This window comes from Sus scrofa, chromosome 6, assembly GCF_054392235.1.
Source record: "Sus scrofa isolate SSC_HxYL_T2T_F1_AM1 chromosome 6, Sscrofa_HxYL_maternal_Yorkshire_Landrace_v2.0, whole genome shotgun sequence".
Classification (NCBI taxonomy): domain Eukaryota; kingdom Metazoa; phylum Chordata; class Mammalia; order Artiodactyla; family Suidae; genus Sus; species Sus scrofa.
In genome coordinates this window covers 28,538,445-28,557,812 of record NC_139388.1, presented here as the reverse complement: position 1 = coordinate 28,557,812, position 19,368 = coordinate 28,538,445, and the positions used below count along the sequence as shown (strand labels likewise).

The 19,368-nt window shown below is 50.7% G+C and overlaps 1 protein-coding gene across 2 annotated transcripts in view; it reads right to left on the bottom strand.

Annotated features, from left to right (window-relative positions):
- Positions 1–543: 543 nt before the first annotated feature.
- The window catches only part of CDH5 (cadherin 5), a 33,572-nt gene continuing 14,747 nt past the window's right edge, over positions 544–19,368 (bottom strand). For both annotated transcript variants that reach the window (NM_001001649.3, XM_084958696.1), the window contains 10 exon segments: positions 544–2,593; positions 4,546–4,791; positions 6,815–6,923; positions 7,241–7,365; positions 9,162–9,304; positions 12,205–12,455; positions 13,702–13,889; positions 14,806–14,970; positions 16,164–16,280; positions 17,208–17,496. In NM_001001649.3, coding sequence (NP_001001649.3) covers positions 2,079–2,593; positions 4,546–4,791; positions 6,815–6,923; positions 7,241–7,365; positions 9,162–9,304; positions 12,205–12,455; positions 13,702–13,889; positions 14,806–14,970; positions 16,164–16,280; positions 17,208–17,496 — 2,148 coding nt within the window. In that variant the 3' untranslated portion in view covers positions 544–2,078.

Sequence of the window (19,368 nt, the reverse complement as noted above, 5' to 3'; positions counted from 1 at the left end):
ACACTGCCCAGGAAACCCTGCTGGCAGCGATCCAGGAGCAGGGGACTTGCTGAAGTGAGTTTCATCTCTCACCTCCTCATTTCAAGTCCTAAGTCTGGCAAGGAGGATTCCTATTCTCAATTTTGTTGGTGAGGTTTTCCAGGCAGGACCCCCTTGTTGGATCCACACACTCCAATAAAGTGCCAGCTGCTCAGTCCCTGTTGTCAGCCAGCTAGTTAGAGACTGATTTCCTCCCTCACTCCTTTCCTCACCCCCCCTGGTTTATCAGTCCAGTGGAAAAGGTGTGACAGCTCCAGCTTCCAGAGGCTTTGCCTGCTGTGTGGGGTCAGGTGGGAGGGAGGGGCATATACAGAGGCTGAGTGAAGGCATGGAGCTCTGGGAGAAGACTGGGCTGGACTCAGGGTCCCTTGTTATTCTTTGTGGCAGTCACTTTGCTGTGGTGTGTCTTTGAGATCCTAACTGCAAATGTGGCCTTGCACCCTGAGTTCCTCTGCTGGTGGTACTGGTGGTTGTGTTTCACATGAGCTTGCTCAGCTCTAGAAATAGAAATATTTCAAGATTTTTATTTATTTAATTATAAAAAAAATACAGTATGTCCCATGCATTCGTGCAGCCAATATATATATAGTCATTATCATTAAAGCAATTACCACAATGATAGGAAATAGAAGGTTATAGGAATTGGTTTATCCAACTAAAAAAACCTGAATTTAAGTTGTTAACCTAAATAGCAACCAGCTCATTATGCAAAAAATCCTTATTCTATTTGTGAGAGCTAGAAATGTGTAAGTATTATTAGTTAAAAAAGTGAAAAAGTAGTTATTAGTTAAAAGCAAAAAGTCAGTGTTATCTACAGTCCCCTGAATTGTGGGGGGAGCCTTTCCCAAAGCAGGAAACTTAGTTCATGTCAAAGGGTGTGCTGAAGAGTTTGCTTCCTTCCCCCATCCCCTCCTGTTGAGTGAAGCCATTTCCCAGAGGTGTGTTTGCAGTGGAAAGTTCCATAAGTGCGAGATGCATGGGTGACTGCAGGGCTTGGGCAGGGGCCTTGCCCCCTGCAGGAATGAGGCCCTGCTGGGGTTCCCTGAGATGTGGCCATGATGAGGTGTAAAGGCAAATGGCACAGCTCTGTTATGCAGTCATGTTTGGGTTTGGACTTTGGCCAGAGTTGATGTGGGTCACATCTTGAGGGCCTCTAAGTCAAGAGATCAAGACTGGATGGAGAGAAAAGGAAAAGAGCATGAGCGAGTGACCAGGGGAGATGGGCAGAGGTCTTCTGCTCTGGGAACATCGGCCCCACTTGCCAGGCAAAACTGGAGCGGTGTCATGAGTCTCAAGTTGGGGTCACAGTGACTCCAGGCCCTCTCTGGAGGGAGTGGGAGTGGCCCTCACCCTATGATCTGTCACACTTGGTCTCCACTATCCCTCCAGGATGAATTCACAGTTGCTTTGAAGTTCAACAAACCATTTCCCTGACTTTGGATGAGTTGTCAACACTCAGCACAGCATAGTTACAAGCGTAGCAGGCCAGCAAGGTCACCACAGGAACTGTCAGGGGCCCTTCCTCCCTCTTGACAGGTCTGAGGAGAGGCTGAGGAGTGCTGGGGACTCTGGAGGGTGTAAGGAAGCTGAAGCAGGGCGGGTGTGATGGGTGGACCCAGTCGCCTGTGGCACTAGGCTGCAGAGTCTTGCCCCACGGTTGCGCCAGCCCGCCCTTTGCTTCCAGGCTGACAGGCACCAGGACCTCCCCATGAGGCTCTCTGACCTCAGAGGAAGAATTCCCCTTGGGAGTCGATAATAAGCTGCTTTGAGGAGCCAGAGAAAGGCTTGAGTTGGACCCTGGGTCCCGGGTGACAGGATGCCCAGCCCAGACAGAACACCATCCTGGATTTTCCAGCATTTTGTGAGTAGCCGTTGCTGAAAGATGTTCCTGGACATTTCAGGGACTTGGTTGTGCTACCCAAGGTGATGAGGTCTCTGGGACCCAGGAGGAAGGGCTCTTAGGCTGGGGCATGAGTGCTACAATTCAAGGGCTCAGTGCCTCATGTCTGACTAGCCTAAGCCGCGGTGGTTTGGGTCTCCTAATACAGCAGCTCCTCTCGGGGGTCTGAGCCGTACAGCTCGGCCAGCATCTTGAACCTGGGCCCCCAGTCATTGAGGAAGTCATAATCGATGTCAGAGTCGGATGAGTCGGTGCCCAAGGAGCTGAGGGACTCGGCGATGGACTCAGCGCCCTCGTAGCCAAAGATATGCAGCGTGTCGTAGGGAGGGCCGCCGCCGTCATGGTCCGCCTCATCCTTCTTCACCTCGATCATCGCCGCCATCTCCCCTGGCGCATGCGCCCCGGGTGCGTGACGTGGCGGCTTCTGCACCTGCGCGTAGAGGGACGGTCGCGCATCCAGCGCCGGCCGCGGGGGCTTGGCCCCGCCGTGGCGCACTGAGTTGAGAACCGAGACGTCGTAGCTGGTGGTGTCCATCTCGCCGCCGCCCTCCTCATCGTAGGTGACCAGCTGCTCGTGGATCTCCGGCACGCTCTTGCCATGGGCGCGAGCCTGCTTCCGGAGACGCCGCCGCAGGTACACGAGGAGGGAGATCACTGCGATCAAGCGAGCCAGAGCTGGTCAGATACAGCCCCAGGGGCTGGGTGGCCACTACACTCTGAGACTCACCTGCGCCCTCCCTTCCTCCCTGGGAATCTCGGGCCCACCCAGCCGCCCAGTGCCGCCTGAGCCTTGGTTTGGTCCAGACACCTGGTGGGCCTCCCCGCACCCCCATCCCAATCCCAGGGTCATCTCCACCCCACCCCACCCCACCCCCACTCCAGTATATGAGCCTGGCTGGTGTCAGGGCCACTGGTAGGGCTGCCAGGAGAAGGACATGTGGGCCTCTCAGATTCATTCTCTCCTGTCACTCTCATCTCCATCTGCCTACATCCTCATTTCCTCCCTCCTCTAACCCTTTTGGCAGATCCTTCTATGTCATGTTCAAAGGCAGGAGGCCAGAGGTTGGGGCAGAAATGGGGAAAGGGATGGAGTTGGAATTTGGAGTGCGAAGATTCTGAGCCATGGGGATGATGATGGGTCATGGTGGCGCTGGTAGACATGGCACCTATTGCAGTAGCAACAGCCACTCTTGAGCACCTACTGTATATGTGGTGGCATGATAGTAGCACACTTTTATGTTCTCTCACTCAAGGTAGGTATTGTCCTATTTTACAGTTAAGCAAACTGAGCTCAGAGGGGCTGAGTGACTTTTCCCAGAGTCCCATGATCAGGCAGTGGGACTGCTGGCCTTGCTTAAAGCTCTGAAGGATGTAATTGATGGCATGAGGGTTGCCAGCCTTTCGGAGGAATGGACCATGTAGGGCAGAGAGCTCCTAAAACTGGCTCAGAGCATCCCTAGACTCTGTCCTTCTAGGCTCGAGTTACCTAAACTGTTAAACACATAAGAAAAGCTGGGTGGGCCTCAGTTTATTTGTCTGTAAAATGGATGCGATGACTCCTCTGTTCTGTTTCTATTTGATAAGGTGGCTCCGAGATTAAGTGCAGTTCTTCATGTGGTGGTGATGCCACATCATGGAGAATCTGGGTCTGGGCTCTCTGCCACAGAAGCCCCAGATGGGGGGCACAGCCAGGGGCCTCTCAGGGAAGCTGCTGGCAGGAAAGGCCTGGAGCAGATAACGTGGGTGTCTGGTCCGGTCGCGGTGTCCCCTGGTCCTGTCAGGGTGACCTCTAACTGCCCAAGGGCCGGCCCCTGCCCCATGTCTTGGCAGGTGAAGTACAAGATAACTTATGCCTCAGGGAGGAGCCCCACCCATTAGCTGGTGACCATTGGTGGGTATGGGCTGAATGCCACCCCCTGTCCCCAGTGGGAGGAAGCTGCAGTGACCCATGATGTCAACTTCTCTGACAACTTGTCCTTCATCGGCTGCCTCCCTCCCCTGTCTCACTCCCCCTTTTCCTTCGGGGGCTTCCTGCGAGCACCTCTCTGATAAACCACACGCACCCCAATCCTCGTCCCAGGGTCTACTTCTTGGGGAACTCGTTTAGGCAAGGCCTAAAATGCTCCTAACATTTCTGAGGCCAAAACAAGAGAAAAAGGGGTATCAAGGCTGGAGGAATCCTAAAAAAAGGAAAGACAGACCCTGGTGATAATTTAAACTAGAAATTTTAAAACTTTCTATTTCTTTCCCAAAGAGGAACTGGATCCTCTTTTTTTCAAACTAGTCTTTATGAAAGTAAATGCTTAGGACAGTGGCTGGCACACAGTAAGTGCTCCAAATATGTAAGTTGAAAGCGTGAATGTTATAAACTATTTTAAACTGGGTTTATGCTGCCTCAAGGTCCCATCCCTCCTCCCCTTTGTCCATCCCCACCCTTAGGCACCCAGGAATGTGGTGCCTGCACCCATGTACCCCAACATGGAACCCTGAGGCCCAGGGCGGGGTTCTAGGTGCAGGGATGGAAGCGGGGCCAGGCCTGGATCCCAGGCCTCTTCTTCTCCTGTGCAGCCCCATCAGTGTCCCCTCCCGCCCTCCTGGGCACTGACCTGCGATGGTGAGGATGCAGAGGAAGATGGCTACCAGGGCCTGGATGCTGACGCCCACTTGGGCGCCCATCTCCTCGCACAAGGTGAACTCGCCCCGCTCGTTGCACTTGCACACGGTCACGTGCAGCGTGCTGGTGCCTGTGAGGCTCGGCCTCCCGTTGTCCGAGATGAGTATGGGAAGGTGGTGGACCTTGGCACGCTCCCGGTCAAAATACCCGTGCTTGACTGTGATGTTGGCTGTGTTATCTGGAAACACCAAGGCCTCACCGTTAGGCTCTGCTGCCCAGAGTGCCCATCCTCTTGTCCACACCGCCTCCTCCAGGAAGCCCTCCTTGACTGCACCAGCCCACGTGCCGTCTGGGACTACTTCTCTGCCCTTTGCATCCCCTCCCTTAAGTTTCTACCATTTGAGCGCATGTCTTTCCTCCCGAGAGGGGATGTTTTGGGCAGCTGCTCTGACCTAGCTTTTAGGAAGGACTTGGCTAGAATGTGAAATCCTTGCTTTCTGTTGCTGAGGACAACTGATGTGCCTGACCCCTTCTTCCTCCCTAACCCCACCTCAATAAGAGGTGACTCAGTTAATTGATGAATTGTTTGAAGCTTTGACAAGCAATCAGGGGGGAAATAAAGTCTTAAAAAGTCTTTTAGCCTCGGGCTGACTTCTAGGGCTGTTTTTGCAACCCCTGAAAATCCACTGGAAAGTAAAAACAATGCACAGATTCCCTGGGGTACCGAGGGAATGATTACCTATACAATTGAGGATCCCCTGGGTAGGCTGGAATTGGAAATGTGCTTTGGCCCAAATATTGACTCCGCCTCCTTGCTCCAATCAATTCATGTGCAGAACTCACCAGGGAGATTTTTAAACAAGCTGGTGTTCAGACCTCTCCTCCCCTCCCCCCGACATTTCTGATTCAATGGCTCTGGACTGAGGCCAGATAATCTGTCTTTTGTAGCTCCCGGGAGGTTGTGATGGTCAGAGGGTCCAGGGACTCCCTGCTGCAGGGTTTACCTAGCCATGTGGCATTGGCACCAAAAGCAAAGGAGGCCATCTTTTAGATTTCAGATGGAAGCCAATTATATTTCATGGTTAAGCAGCCATGTCTGTTTTAATTGAAAAGAACAACATGGCTATTGACACTTTATAATAGAAATTAGAGATTTCTCACTCTACTTATTTAATATTATAGCAGGACATTCGTGTTATAAGTGAATCTGAAACCACCAAGCTTGTCTCCTGGTCATACATAGGTGTCTTTGAGGTGGCACTTAAGCTTTCTGCTCCACTGCACACCTCCTCTGAGGTGGCATCGGGGTGAGCATTGGGGATGGGATGACAGGTATTTTTGTTGCACTATTTCCTACTAAAGATAACTGAATGTTGAATGGTCATTGACTATCACAATGTCACGGCCACTGTCGCCATCCTACAGGAGGCTCCTTTCGGACAGGTCTGTGGCCGGTTCTCTGTATCTTCCCCTCACTCTCAGGCACCCTGCTCCCTGACTTTCCTGAAAGCTGGCATTGGCTGTTTCTTTGCAGGGATCCTCATCAAACACAGGGTTGCCAGTTAGGGACAGGCAGGGATTCCACCCCATTCTGGGGGAAGGATTATTCTGTTTAGACCCAAGGAGATTTTCTCTATTTTTCTGAGGAAGGTACAGAAGTCATGGAAGCCTGTCTGCTTTTGTTTGGAATTCAAGCAACCTAGCATCATCACTCCTAGGAGCACATACTCATCAGAAGCTCTGATTGGCTACTACTGAGATCACAGGACTCTCTAGGCAGTGATTAGTGGACCGGATCCTGTCCCAGAGACACCTGGTGAAAGTAATCATTGTGGCAGAGTTAACACTGTATCCTTGGCACCTTCGATTTTAAACGTGAGTTTTGACTCTTTGGGAGCTACTTCCAAGTTGCACATCATAGAGTAATTTGCAGTTGTGCTGTGCACAGGGGTCCCATGGGAGAGTCCCTTGGTTAGTTCATGAACTGAGCTTTGTGTGCTCCATATTTATTCTGTGGTGCTCCTTGTGACCTGAACATCTTATGGGGAAGGGCAGGCCATGTGGACTTGGCAGTGCACAGACCATTGCCTAGAGCAATGAGGTATGTGGCAGGAGTTGTACAAAGTGTCCTGTAACTTGAAAGCCTCGGTGAGGTGCTGCCCCCACTACGCTGGCTTTGTCCTTGACCGTGGCACTTCATTACTCAAATAACCCCGACCTCGACCCCCCACGAGAGCCAGGCTGACTGCTTTGAGGCACACCGTGATTATCCGTGAGGGTGAAGTTGCTGTCCTCAGTGCTCAGGGAGAACTTGAACTTCACATCTCGTGGTGTTACATCCTTGTCTATTGCTGAAATTTGCACAACCAGCTGGAAGGTGGAAAATGGGGGAGAAAACAGGGGATGGTCAGTGGTGGCGTTGGGCTGATCCAGGATTCAGTGATGGGGACTTTGGGTTTAGACCTGACTGTGGCTGCTTCTTACCTGTAGTGCTAACCTGAATGTCTCTGCAAAGCCCCTCTTTCTACCAGCTCCCTCCCCCCCAGCCTATTCATTACACATTCTCTCTGAGCCTCAGTTTCAGCATTACACTCAGTGAAACACCAGCTGATTGTGGCTGGGAGGTGCTCCCCCTCAGCCTGCCCCAGGCAGGTGCTGCCTCGCCCTCCCACTTGAACTAGACTCACCTTGCCCTGGGGGGCGTCCTCACACACTTTGGCCTCATAGGGCTTGGCAAACTCCGGGGCGTTGTCGTTCTCATCCAGAACTTCAATGTGGACCTGCACAATGGATTCCTTGCCCGTGGGGGTGCCTGCAGGGGAAAGGACCCATCACTGCACTGGGCTCAGCAAGTGCTGCCCGGGATTAGATGGTGTATGGACAAGAGTCCTGGAGGGGTGCTCTTTTTACAGGAGGAGGGGGCTACTGATCTCTGGAAAGGAGGCCAGGGATGGTGTTCTGGATGAAAGGAGTTGGGGAGGGAGTGAAGCTTCATGAACAAGGATGTTTGCTAAAGAATTACTTGTAAGAGTCAAAAAGTATTTGAAGAGGCTTTAATTAAATCAATTAAGTAATTATTAAATCGCTTCAACAATTTAAGTAATCTAAATAAATTACTAAATAATTGAAAAGGTAAGCAATCAAAGCGAAATTGGGTTAATAAATTACGCCACTTTAAAAGAGTGGACTGTGTGTCCATTTGTAATGCCCACGTAAATTACATTTTAAAATGTATTTTTTTTAAAAGATATTTTTAGTCCCATGAGAAAGCGATGCTGGAATAATGTTAAGAAAAAATGCAGGATATGGGAGTTCCTGTCGTGGCTCAGTGGTTAACAAATCCGACTAGGAACCATGAGGTGTGGGTCCGATCCCTGTTCTTGATCGGTGGGTTAAGGATCCGACATTGCTGTGAGCTGTCGTGTAGGTCACAGATGCGGCTCAGATCCCGAGTTGCTGTGGCTGTGGTGTAGGCCGGTGGCTACAGCTCCGATTCGACCCCTAGCCTGGGAACCTCCATATGCCATGGGAGTGGCCCTAGAAAAGGCAAAAAGACAAAAAAAAAATGTAGGATATGATTTTTATATGAATATTATGATCTCACCTGTATAAAAAATATATATAGAAAAAAGACGAGAGAAAAATAACACTAGAATGCTAACACTTATCTCTGTATGGTGGGATTGTGGGGGAATAATTTTCCTCTCCTGTATTTTGTGGTTTCCATATTTTACAATGAATAACAAACTACTACTTGAAAGTTTAAAAATTGTAGGAGCAAGATTAGGTGGGGAAGGAAGGGACAAAGATTGATCTGGAAAGTACGCAGGAGTCTATTGAAGTTGGCCTGGTTGCCCTGCGCAGGAATATGTTGCCAGCAGGAGGCAGGGGGCCCTCCAGGATAGCACCAGTGGGATCTCGGCCAAGTCACTCTGTTTCTGGGTCTCCTGGGTGAGGTGGGAATATTGACCCTTCTCCTGGAGGCTGGTTGTGATTTTCCCACATAGGCTAAGAGTGCAGACATCAACCTACACTTGTCTTTCCCTCGGGCAGCAGTTGCCCTAATTTCTGGAGAACCTAACAGTCTTGGGGTTGGAAACTGCTTCAGATTTTGAATTAAACCTACCAACTAGCACATAAACATCCTCCCAAACCGCCTTTTCCAAATGTACATGATAATAAGAACCACATGGCACTTGTTCAATGCACATTCCTTGGCCCCATTTCTGACTTACTAGACCAGATCCTCTAGGGAGGCATCTGAGGAGCTCTCTTTTTAAGAGGTGCCTCAGGTGACTCTTATCACAGGGACATGTGACAGCTGGTTTTGAAACAGTGCATCTTAAACTGCACTGTACATGAGGTTGTGATTCTGATTAATCCTGGGGGTGGGACTCCATGTGTTTCCCTCATAACAAAGTCTCAGGTGACGTGGATGCTGCTGGTCTATCAACACCTGGGGATGGAGGCGCTATAGCATTCCAGTCAAGTGGTGCATCAGCAGGTGCTTATGGTACTTCTAGAGACCAGAAATGTCAGATTATGACGATTTTGGAAGAATGAGGGAAGGAGAGGAACCCAGGTCCTCTGGAAAATGGGACCACTCACCCCTAGAATCCAGCTCTTTGGCCTCCACTGTCAGGTTATACCAGGGGTAGACTTCTCTGTCCAGTTCTTTCACATTGTAAATATTCCCGTGCTTGTTTATTCCGAAGAACTGGCCCTTGTCACTGGTCCTGCGGATGGAGTATCTGCCCAGGGGAGAGAGTTTCAAGAGAGTTTTGTGGCTTTTCCATTGTTCTTCTCCGAGTCCTAATTCCTCAGCAGGTCAGACAAGGCCCTTCAGGATCTGTCCCTTGCCTCCTCCTCCATCCTCCTCTCACTGCTCATTGCACTCGACCACCCAGAGGGAGTTAGAATAGCAAGATGACCCCTTTGATCTTAGCAGTGTTGCCAGCGCTGGGCTGAGGGTGGCGTCTGAGACTCCCATCAACAGCACTTTCAGTGTTGAGGCAGGTGGCACTATACCATAGCTGGGATCAGATTTTGTGGTTAATGAAAAGAGAGTTGAGCAAGAGCCAGGAAGAATTAAAAAAGGAACTGGAAGAAGGAAGAGATGTTTGGAAGGGAATTAAATTTGTGAAGTAAAAATTCAAAAAGGCATGAAGAGATGAAAAGAGAGGTGAAAAAATATATAACATTCCAAACATAATACTTTTCTAATAGGAAAATTTCAGAACAAATATACAGAAGAAATAACAAAGATATAATAAAAGAAAACTTCCTGACCTGAAGAAAGACTCAAGTCTACAGATTAAGAGAGATTATTGATATCAGACATAATTTTAAAAAGAGATCAATATTTAGGTATATCCTGATGACATTTTTGAATTTCAAGGCTATATGAAGAAACTGAAAAGAGTCCAGACAGAAGAAAAACAGGCCCGTATAAGGAAAGAGCCACCCAAGACATCCTCATAAAGTTAAATACTGGACACAGTGGTAGTATTTTTAATTTATAAATATGTAAGAGCTCGGGAAGTATATCACTCTGTGACAAAGATGGGTGCTGAACTTTTTTTTTGGAAAGTTTACTTCATTTAAGAAATGTCTTGGAGTTCCCGTCATGGCACAGTGGAAACGAATCCCACTAGGAACCATGAGGTTGAGGGTTTGATCCCTGGCCTCTCTCAGTGGGTTAAGCATTGCCATGAGCTGTGGTGTAGGCTGCAGATGCAGCTCTGATCCTGTGTTGCTGTGGTTCTGGTGTAGGCTGGCGGCTACAGCTCCAATTAGACCCCTAGCATGGGAACCACCATATGCCGCAGATGCAGCCCTAAGAACACAAAAGACAAAAGACAAAAAAAAAAAAAAAAAAAAAAAAAAAGACAAGAAAAAAGAGAGAAATGTCTCAAAATAAGGTGAAAACCTGGTTTGGGAGGAATTAAAATTAAACTGTTGATTTCTCTATCATATATAGGAAAGTGTTGGTGTATATGTGTGTGTATGGGGGGTGGGTATTTGTAACTAGAAAATTTGGGTCCAGGAAAACATTTAAAGATTTTTCAGACAGAAGTAAATTTCAGTGGTAAAAGTAAAAATGGATGTATTCCATCCATCCAGATATATAGGAGAAAAAAATTGAAAGAAGTAAGATCAGACTTAACATTTAAGATGAAAAATGTAAATCCGGGAGTTCCCGTCGTGGTGCAGTGGTTAACGAATCCGACTAGGAACCAGGAGGTTTCGGGTTCGATCCCTGGCCTCACTCAGTGGGTTAAAGATCTGGCATTGCTGTGGCTGTGGCGTAGGCCAGCAGCTATAGCTCTAGTTTGACCCGTAGCCTGGGAACCTCCATATGCCATGGGTGTGGCCCTAAAAAGACAAAAAAAAAAAAAAAAGGAATTTTATGATTCATAAGAAAGAAAAGGACTGGCCTTATACATGCTAAGTTTTAGTGCAAAGCTGCTGCAACAAAACAGAATGACGTTGCCACAGAACAATACATAGAATAGGAGATTCAGAAATAGATTCAGGAATATAAAGGAAGTTAGTACATAACAGAGGTGGAAAATAATGATTTTTTTTTTTTTTTTTTGTCTTTTTGCCTTTTCTAGGGCCATTCCCTCGGCGTATGGAGATTCCCAGGCTAGGGATCAAATCGGAGCTGTAGCCGCCAGCTTACGCCAGAGCCACCGCAACTCGGGATCCGAGCCGTGTCTGCAACCTACATCACAGCTCACGGCATCGCCTGATCCTTAACCCACTGAGCAAGGCCAGGGACCAAACCCGCAACCTCATGGTTCCTAGTCAGATTCGTTAACCACTGCACCACGACAGGAACTCCAAATGATGACTTATTTAATCGATGGTGCTGGCACAGTTGGCTGCCCCTCTGGAATAAAATGAGATTGCATGAAATTCACATTTACTGTCAAATGTTTTTGTGGCTCTCGGAAGTAAGAATTAGAACTGTGTCTCTTGTCACAGAGGGCAGAGGAGAGGACTCCAGTTGAGACAGAAGAACAGGCAGTGATGAAATGGTCCTACTCTAATCCAAAGAAATTTTAATATAATCAAAGCCCTCAGACAAACAAATGACAAATCCACCATAAATGCCTGTTGGTGTGGTCATGGAGAAAGGCGTGCTAGGACCACAGCACACCATGAATGTGACTTATTTGGAAGTCAGGGTTACTGATGTTTTCTTTATAGATCTTTGTGTTGCTTTGCTGTGTGAAATAAACACTTCCCTTTTGTGGTTTTGGGAAGTCAGGTGATAAAGCATGTTTAGTGATGTTTAGTGAAGGGCTTTCATGTATGTCAAGTTGGTTGCCCTCTAGACCATCAGCTCTCCCCATATGCGACCTGGGGGAGCCGTAGCCCAAAGAGCAGCTCCTTCAAGATGGAGCAGATAACGGGCAGCTGTGATGGCCTGGGCTGTGCTAGGTGGCGTGCCTGGGCAGGACAAGAGTCCACCTGGCATGTGGGTTGGGGGGGAGCTTGGGCTTCTGCTCTGGCTTCAGCCCATGTCCCAGGAGCTGGAAAAGCCAGTTTCCCCCTCTGAGTCTTGGGTTAGTCCAGCAGGTCTAAGAATCTCAGTGCTGAGGTTGTCGTGATCATCACCTTCCTCACACCCTCCACCCCTTACCCGATGCTCCGCTGAGCGGCGTCCGGGTCCACGGCCAGCACTGAGCCGATCCAAGGTTTCTTCTCATTCTCCCGCAGCTGGAAGTGGTAGAAGGGCTGCTTGAAGTTGGGGGGCTCGTCCACGTCTGTGACGTTGATGATGACACGGGCGATGTTCTTGGTGGAGGTGCCACTCAGGTAGCGGAGGTCGATGGTGGGGTCTGTGGCCTCGATGGTGAAGCTGTATTGCTGGATGCGTTCATAGTCCAGGGGCTGCAGAAGGAAGAAGTATGGTGAGCACCTGCTAGAGCCAAGCACGTGGCTGTGATCTTCACAGCGACCCTGCAGAGTAGTATTGGCATGCCCCCCGTTTTACAGACAGGGGCCTGTGGCCTGGAGAAGATCAAGAGAGAGGCGGGGCCTGGCTGTCTTCAGCTGTCTCCCTTGCATCCTGACCCTGACTCTGCTCCGGATATTGGGCACCAGCAGTGGATCAGCCACAATCCTCTTCTCAAGGGAATCACAGACTAGTGATTCTGTCCACGGCTCCTTAAAGACATGCCTTTTCTTTGTGCCTTTGCTGAAGATGCTCCTGCCCTTGCCCCCTTGGCACATACCTACTCACCCCTCCAGAAGCCAATCTGAAAGCAATTGGGTGTCTTCTCAGAACTGGTCCCTGCCCTCCCCACTCAGGTAATCGCTCCCTGCCTGGGTACCCTTTTTGTCGGTGCCTTTTTTGTCTACCAGAGGAAAGGACAGGTGCATAGACCAAGAGCCTTAGTACCTTGGAGGTTGTCCTCCTGCTTAGATGCAGTCTCTAGTGCAGGTCTGGACAGAAGGACTCAAGACAGGTCTGCTGGAGGAATGGCCTGGGACCCTCTGTCCTCTGCATGGCCATCTGGAGGCAGTCTGTGCTCCTGGGAGACTTGCCCCCCTCTTCCTGATTCGGTCTGTCTGACTGGTTTCTCATCAGCAGCTACTGCCAATGGCCACCCCGTCTGCACGGCATTCACTGTTTGCTTACGTGCTGACGGCTTTATGCTACAAGCACCTGTAACGTACCAGGGCTCCTCTGGCCTGTGCTCAAGGCAGATCAGAAAGTGCCAGGGAGTGAGCATCCCCCGGGAGCCCTCAGTCAGCCCACAGCTGCTTCGACTCAGGCATATTCCACACATATTCCCCTGATGTCCCCGGTGGGACTGCACCCCACATGCCCACGGTGATCACCTGCTCATGACAGAGCCTCTACGAGCTTTCTTCCTTTTCTCACGTCACTGCCCTGGGCTTCCTGGGATCACCTCCCAAATCTGTGCCTCAAGGTCTGTTTCTGGGGCACCGACCCTCCTCTCCTGGCTCCCCTGCCCAGCTCCAGGGCCACAGTCTCCATGAGCACAGCTTCAACCTGACCCAGAACGTGCACCTTTGATGGCCTCTGGCTTGGGAGCAGCCCCTGGCTGAGTCCCAAGGATGCCGGGAGCCCCCAACCCCACATCTGACATCACCGCCCAGGCCTCCGAACCTTCATGGGCTTGATGATGCCCTCGTTGCGGGTGGGGTCCGGCTCGATGGTGAAGGTGTCCCTGTACTCGCCCTGCACGATGCTGTACTTGGTTTTCCGGTTTTGGGGCTCATCTGGGTCCTTGACAAACAGAGAGCCTAGGGGGCTGCCCACACGGATGTCTTCAGGCACAGAAAATGTGTACCTGGCTGATGAAGAGGGGGGCCCCAGAGGGCACTGCGTTAATGGGATATATGAAGCGATTGTCCCCACTGCCACCCTAACACACTAGGATACAGGAAGTGGGCACTATAAAATAATAATGATAGCAATAATAATAATAGCCGTAGGTGTAACAGTAGTAGTAATAATAGTTCCCCTAGAATTTTGGGTCCAAGGCAAAGAGGTTCTGCTCTGTCCTGTCCCTCCATCCATCTGATAAGTTGTTAATAAGCACCTACTATATGGCAAGCACTTTGCTAGGGGACCCATTGATTGACAGGAGAGAAAAGTCCTGCCTTCAGGGAGCTTGTTCCCTGTACAATGAGGCCCTTTCAGGAAAGGTCCTGTCCTTGGGGCGGCCAAGCCTCCAAATGACCCCGTCAGCATCGGAGGTGCAAGTGTTGAGCCGCCTGACTCTCCTCCCCAGGCCACCCAGGGCATGTGAAAGGCTCTTGTCAGACATTTTTCTCGGGGGAGAATCAGTCTGTAGGTGGTCAGGGCCCAGCCCTCGCCCTGGATGTGGAGATTTGCTGAACCCCTGCTCCCCAGCTCATGGGAATTTTCTAGCAGGGGCCTGGATTTTCCTGAGCTCGTGAAATCTGGATGAAACTGGTCCTCTCTGGTAGTGGGACTCTGGGCCCGGTGGTGGCACACAGCAGGGAGTGTGACCTCCCGCAGTCCTCTGAGGGCATGGTGGCAGGAGAGAGTGGGACAGCCTTGGGAATGTGTGCAGGGATGGGAGCAGGGCCCCTCCACATGTCAGAAAGGTTCCCTAAGCTCAGACCCACCCTGGGGTGGAGGGAGAGATGGCGGGCCACCAGGGTCCTCCCTGAGAGCCTCGGGTCACCCAGTCTGGAGGGTCCCAAGCCCCGCCCTGCCTAGGGCCCTAAGGGAGGGGCTTACTCTGGGTGAAGACGGGGAAGTTGTCGTTGACGTCCTGCAGAGTGATGAACACAGTGGCTGTGCCCGAGTCCCCACGGAGGCCCTGGGCATCTTGTGTTTCCACCACGATCTTGTACATGGGCACTGTCTCTCGGTCCAGATTTTTGCTGGCCGTTTCAATGAGTCCTGTAAAATGCGTTGCATCAGGAGCCATGTTACCTAGGGAGCCTTTAGAAAAGACTGGTGCCCAGGCCCTACTTCGAAGCGCCTGACTTCCAGGGAGCACCCGTGCTCCAGGGCTGAGAGCCAGGAGTGAGCCACCTCCCACCCCTACACCCTGTGCCATTAGGCCAAAGCCACCCAAGTGCTTTGGTCCAGTATCAGTCCTAGTCACCTGGAGCAGTGGGTTGGTAAAGAGCCTGGGGCCACATCGAGGTTCCGAGTGGGAAGAGAGCTGTGATGGGTTAGTGTTGGCTGCGTCGGTGCAGCCTTGGTGGTGGCCCCGTCTGTGCTGTGTATTGCCATCACTCTGAAAGATGGTGTGTTCCATGCCTGACCACCTAGACTTCTGCCTTGATCCCAAAACTCAGTCCTTAGATTTTTTTTTTTTTTTTTTGCTTTTTAGGGTCGCACCCGTGGCATATGGAGGTTTCCAAGGCTAGGGGTCTACCTGGAGCTACAGCTGCTGCCCTATGCCAGAGCCACAGCAACACCAGATCCGAGCCATGTCTTTGACCTACACCACGGTTCATGGCAACCCTGGATCCTTAACCCATTGAGCGAGGCCAGGGATCAAACCAGCAACCTCATGGTTCCTAGTCGGATTCATTTCCGCTGCACCAAGATGGGAACTCCCAGTCCTTAGAGTTTTAAAGGTCACATCGAATGGATAACGATGATGGACCGTGTACTCTCTGTATGTTATCTAATTTCAGACTTCACAGCTACCGTACAGGTGAGTATAAGCTTCCTCTTTTTGGAGATGAGGGCATGGGGACTCCCAGAGGTCACTTGACTTGCCCTGAGTCTTTAGAGCAGAGCCGGGTTTGGACATCAGATCTATCTGATCCCATACCCAGAGCCTCTGGCCAGCAGTCTTTTCCACCTCCCGTGTCCTGATTTTGTGCCTTGGACTAGAATTCATGTCTGGGGCACCTGTCTGCCTCTTCCTGCCCTCACCAGCCACCTTGCCTTGGCGTGTGTTACCAACCGCCTCCACAGGGCAGCGTGGGTCAGTGGTAGGTGCCACCTGTCGGACTGGACTGCCCTCGCGCCTGCACCTGGACGGCCCGCGGCCTCCCCCCTCCCCCTGAGTCAGCACTGCCTGCGGGGTCCCCTCCCCCTGAGTCAGCACTGCCTGCGGGGTTCGTCACACAGACCAGGACCACGGATGCGGAAGTGTTCTTCTCCCTCCTTGAGCCGGTATATGACAGAGGCATGGTCTGCCACCGTGGGGTCATCTGCGTCTACTGCTGTCAACTGGATGACCGAGGTCCCTGCGGGGAGAGAAGCCAGGGGTTGCCGCCGTCACCCCATTCCCAGATGAAAGCAGAGGGGGCTTGGGCTGTTCCCAGGTCCTGGGGGAGAAAAGGCTGTTTTGTTTTCTGAGGAGCCTGCCAGGGGCCACAGTGCCAGCAGTGGCGGAGGCGCAGCCCAGTTAACCGTGAAGGGACAAGGAGAACAGATGATTGTCATTTCTAGGGGTAGTGAGGAAACGGGTGAATGGCTGGGGTCCTGAGGAGAAACAGAGTAAGGGCAGCTTCCTCCTTCCCCTGGAAGCATGAGAACAAGGGAATAGGAAGGGCCCCCCAAGTGGTAGTGGTCACAGCACTTTCCCCTTGAACTCCAGGCTCCCCAAGCTTAACAGGAAGGTCTGGTCCCGGGGTCCTGGCCAGAGATCCTGCACTACAGGGGGGGGGAAGGGTACTTTTTTGGTACCTCTGGAGGCTGGGGGTAGAATTGAGGAAGGGAAACTCCCCTCTGGAGGTCTAGGGTCCAGGCTGGTGACACACTTTGGGCGACGTGTGTCCCTCTCCCTCCCCCATCCTGCATGGACCCTAAAGGTGACTTTCCTTGTCTTGGTGGCAGAGTTGGCTTCCTTCATGTGCAAAGTCTGTGCTCTTGTCATGCCAGTCCTGAGAGTCAGAGCAGTGGTGGGGTTGGCTCCGAAGACTCTGTGTGTGTGTGTGTGTGTGTGTGTGTGTGTGTGTGATGCTGTGATGGTCAGTGCTCTCTGTCTGGGGCCAGGCCAGAGCTTAGTCTTTAGAGAGTTTCTTTCCTGTGCCATAAAGGGGCGATATGGGCATCCCATCACTGCCCGGAACTCAGTGAGTCCTGCCCCAGGTAGTGACCTTGCTGATGGGCGAGGTCCCTCCAGGCAGAGATGAGGAGGGGAGAGGGGGAGGGACAGGCTGGGCACGCACCTATCACTGACATCTCAGGCACGGAGGCGTTGAACACGAGCTGTGTGAACACAGGCCAGTTGTCGTTGATATCGTGAACTTTGATGGTGAAGCTGGAAGGAGACTCCAGGTTCTTCTCAGTGTTCTTGTCCACCACGAGGGCGACGAGCTGGTACTCAGGGATCTTCTCCCTGTCCAGCCTCTCGAAGGCGTACACATCCCCCGTGTTCTCATCCACCCGGAAGACCTTGCCGGCGGACTCGCCTTTGAGCTGGTACTTGGTGTTCTTGTGGTTCACGCTGGATTTAATCTAGGAAAGGAGAGGCAACGGCAGTGGTGGCTGTGTGTGTGTGCGTGCGTGTGCCAGCAAATAGATACAAGTGTGTCTACGTGTCTTGTCATGTCTGTATATAGGCACACAGGCATATTTATGAATGTGTGTGTGTGTGAGCGTGTCTGTGGTCCTGGCCAGAGACCCTAAAACGTGACACTGCGGTTTTTTGTTTGTTTGTTTGTTTTTGTCTTTTTGTCTTTTTTGCCTTTTCTAGGGCCGCTCCTGCGGCATATGGAGGTTCCCAGGCTAGGGGGCTAATTGGAGCTGTAGCCACCGGCCTACGCCAGAGCCACAGCAACGCGGGATCCGAGCCGCGTCTGCAACCTACACCACAGCTCACGGCAACGCCGGATTGTCAACCCACTGAGCAAGGGCAGGGACCGAACCTGTGACCTCATGGTTCCTAGTCGGATTCATTAACCACTTCGCCACGACAGGAACTCCGACACTGCGATTTTTAACAAGACTCTCTGGTCATTAGAGAGCTTTCCTCAGCAAGGTCACCTTGAATACCTTACTAATGTGCCTTGCCCAGCGCAGTGCTCCTGTAAGTCTAGAACTGTGCCTGGATCATAGTAGGTGCTTAGAAAACCTTTTTTTTGTTGTTGTTTTTTGTTTTTTGTTTTTGAGTGGAAAAATATACTTTGTTCCATTGGAAGGGAAAAGGTATCTTGTTTTGCCCCTTAGATGTCACTTAACCTCTGAGTCATGGTAACCTCATCTGTAAAGTGGAGATTACATTGCGTCTGATGTTGAGTTGCTGTAACAGGCAGAACAGTGCTTTTGAAAGCAAGTGCCAGGGAACACTGGTCTCTTTCACTGTTTTACCCACATTGTGATCCCAGCGTGCTAGAGCTGGCGTAGACTGGCTTGGCTTCAAGAGCCAGCTTACATTTTCAGGAATGTTTGTGAACTGGTTGTTAAATATAGACATTATTAAAAATTCAATTATGTAAGCTTAAATTAAAATGAATCATGTGGAGTTCCCGTTGTGGCGCAGTGGTTAATGAATCTGACTAGGAACGATGAGGTTGTGGGTTCGGTCCCTGCCCTTGCTCAGTGGGTTAACGATCCGGCGTTGCCGTGAGCTGTGGTGAAGGTCGCAGATGCGGCTTGGATCCCACGTTGCTGTGGCCCTGGTGTGGGCCAGTGGCTACAGCTCCGATTCGACCCCTAGCCTGGGAACCTCCATATGCCGCGGGAGCGGCCCAAGAAATGGCAAAAAGACCAAAAAAAAAAAAAAAAAGAATCATGTGAAAAACAAAGGTAACATACTCAAAAGCCATTGCTACCTAATTATTTTCCTGTGGTCTTGAGTTTTTTATGTTGATTGTATGGAAAGATGGAAATCATGGATAACCCTGTGTTAATGCACATCCGTTCCCACCTCTGCCTTCAGTGGCATCACGTTGGTAGCTTGAAACAGACATGGCCAACGTATCTACACCAAGGAAATGGGCAGATGCTGCAAACAGAATCTTTCGCCCCCGAAAGCCAGTTGTCAACTAGTTATAAGCATACCACTGGCCCCTGTCATTTAGTTTTGGCGTGGTACGTAAAATGTTCTTAGGAGATGTATAATGTATAGTCCTACAGAAAAGACCTTCCTTGAGCTTTAACTCAGGTATTCCTCTATATCCTTATTAGAACCCGAATCCTTTTTCTTGGCAACACAGACTATTAGTGTCCTGAGGAATAAGATTTGGAAAATAACGTGTAAAGCAATTTGCACAGGCTCTCAGTAAATGCTCATTGTTATCCATGCTAGATCCATATGTTCAAGGATATTAGAAGGTCGGAGTTGCTGAACGTGTTATTTATATAATCTTAGAAACAGAGACTCTCAGG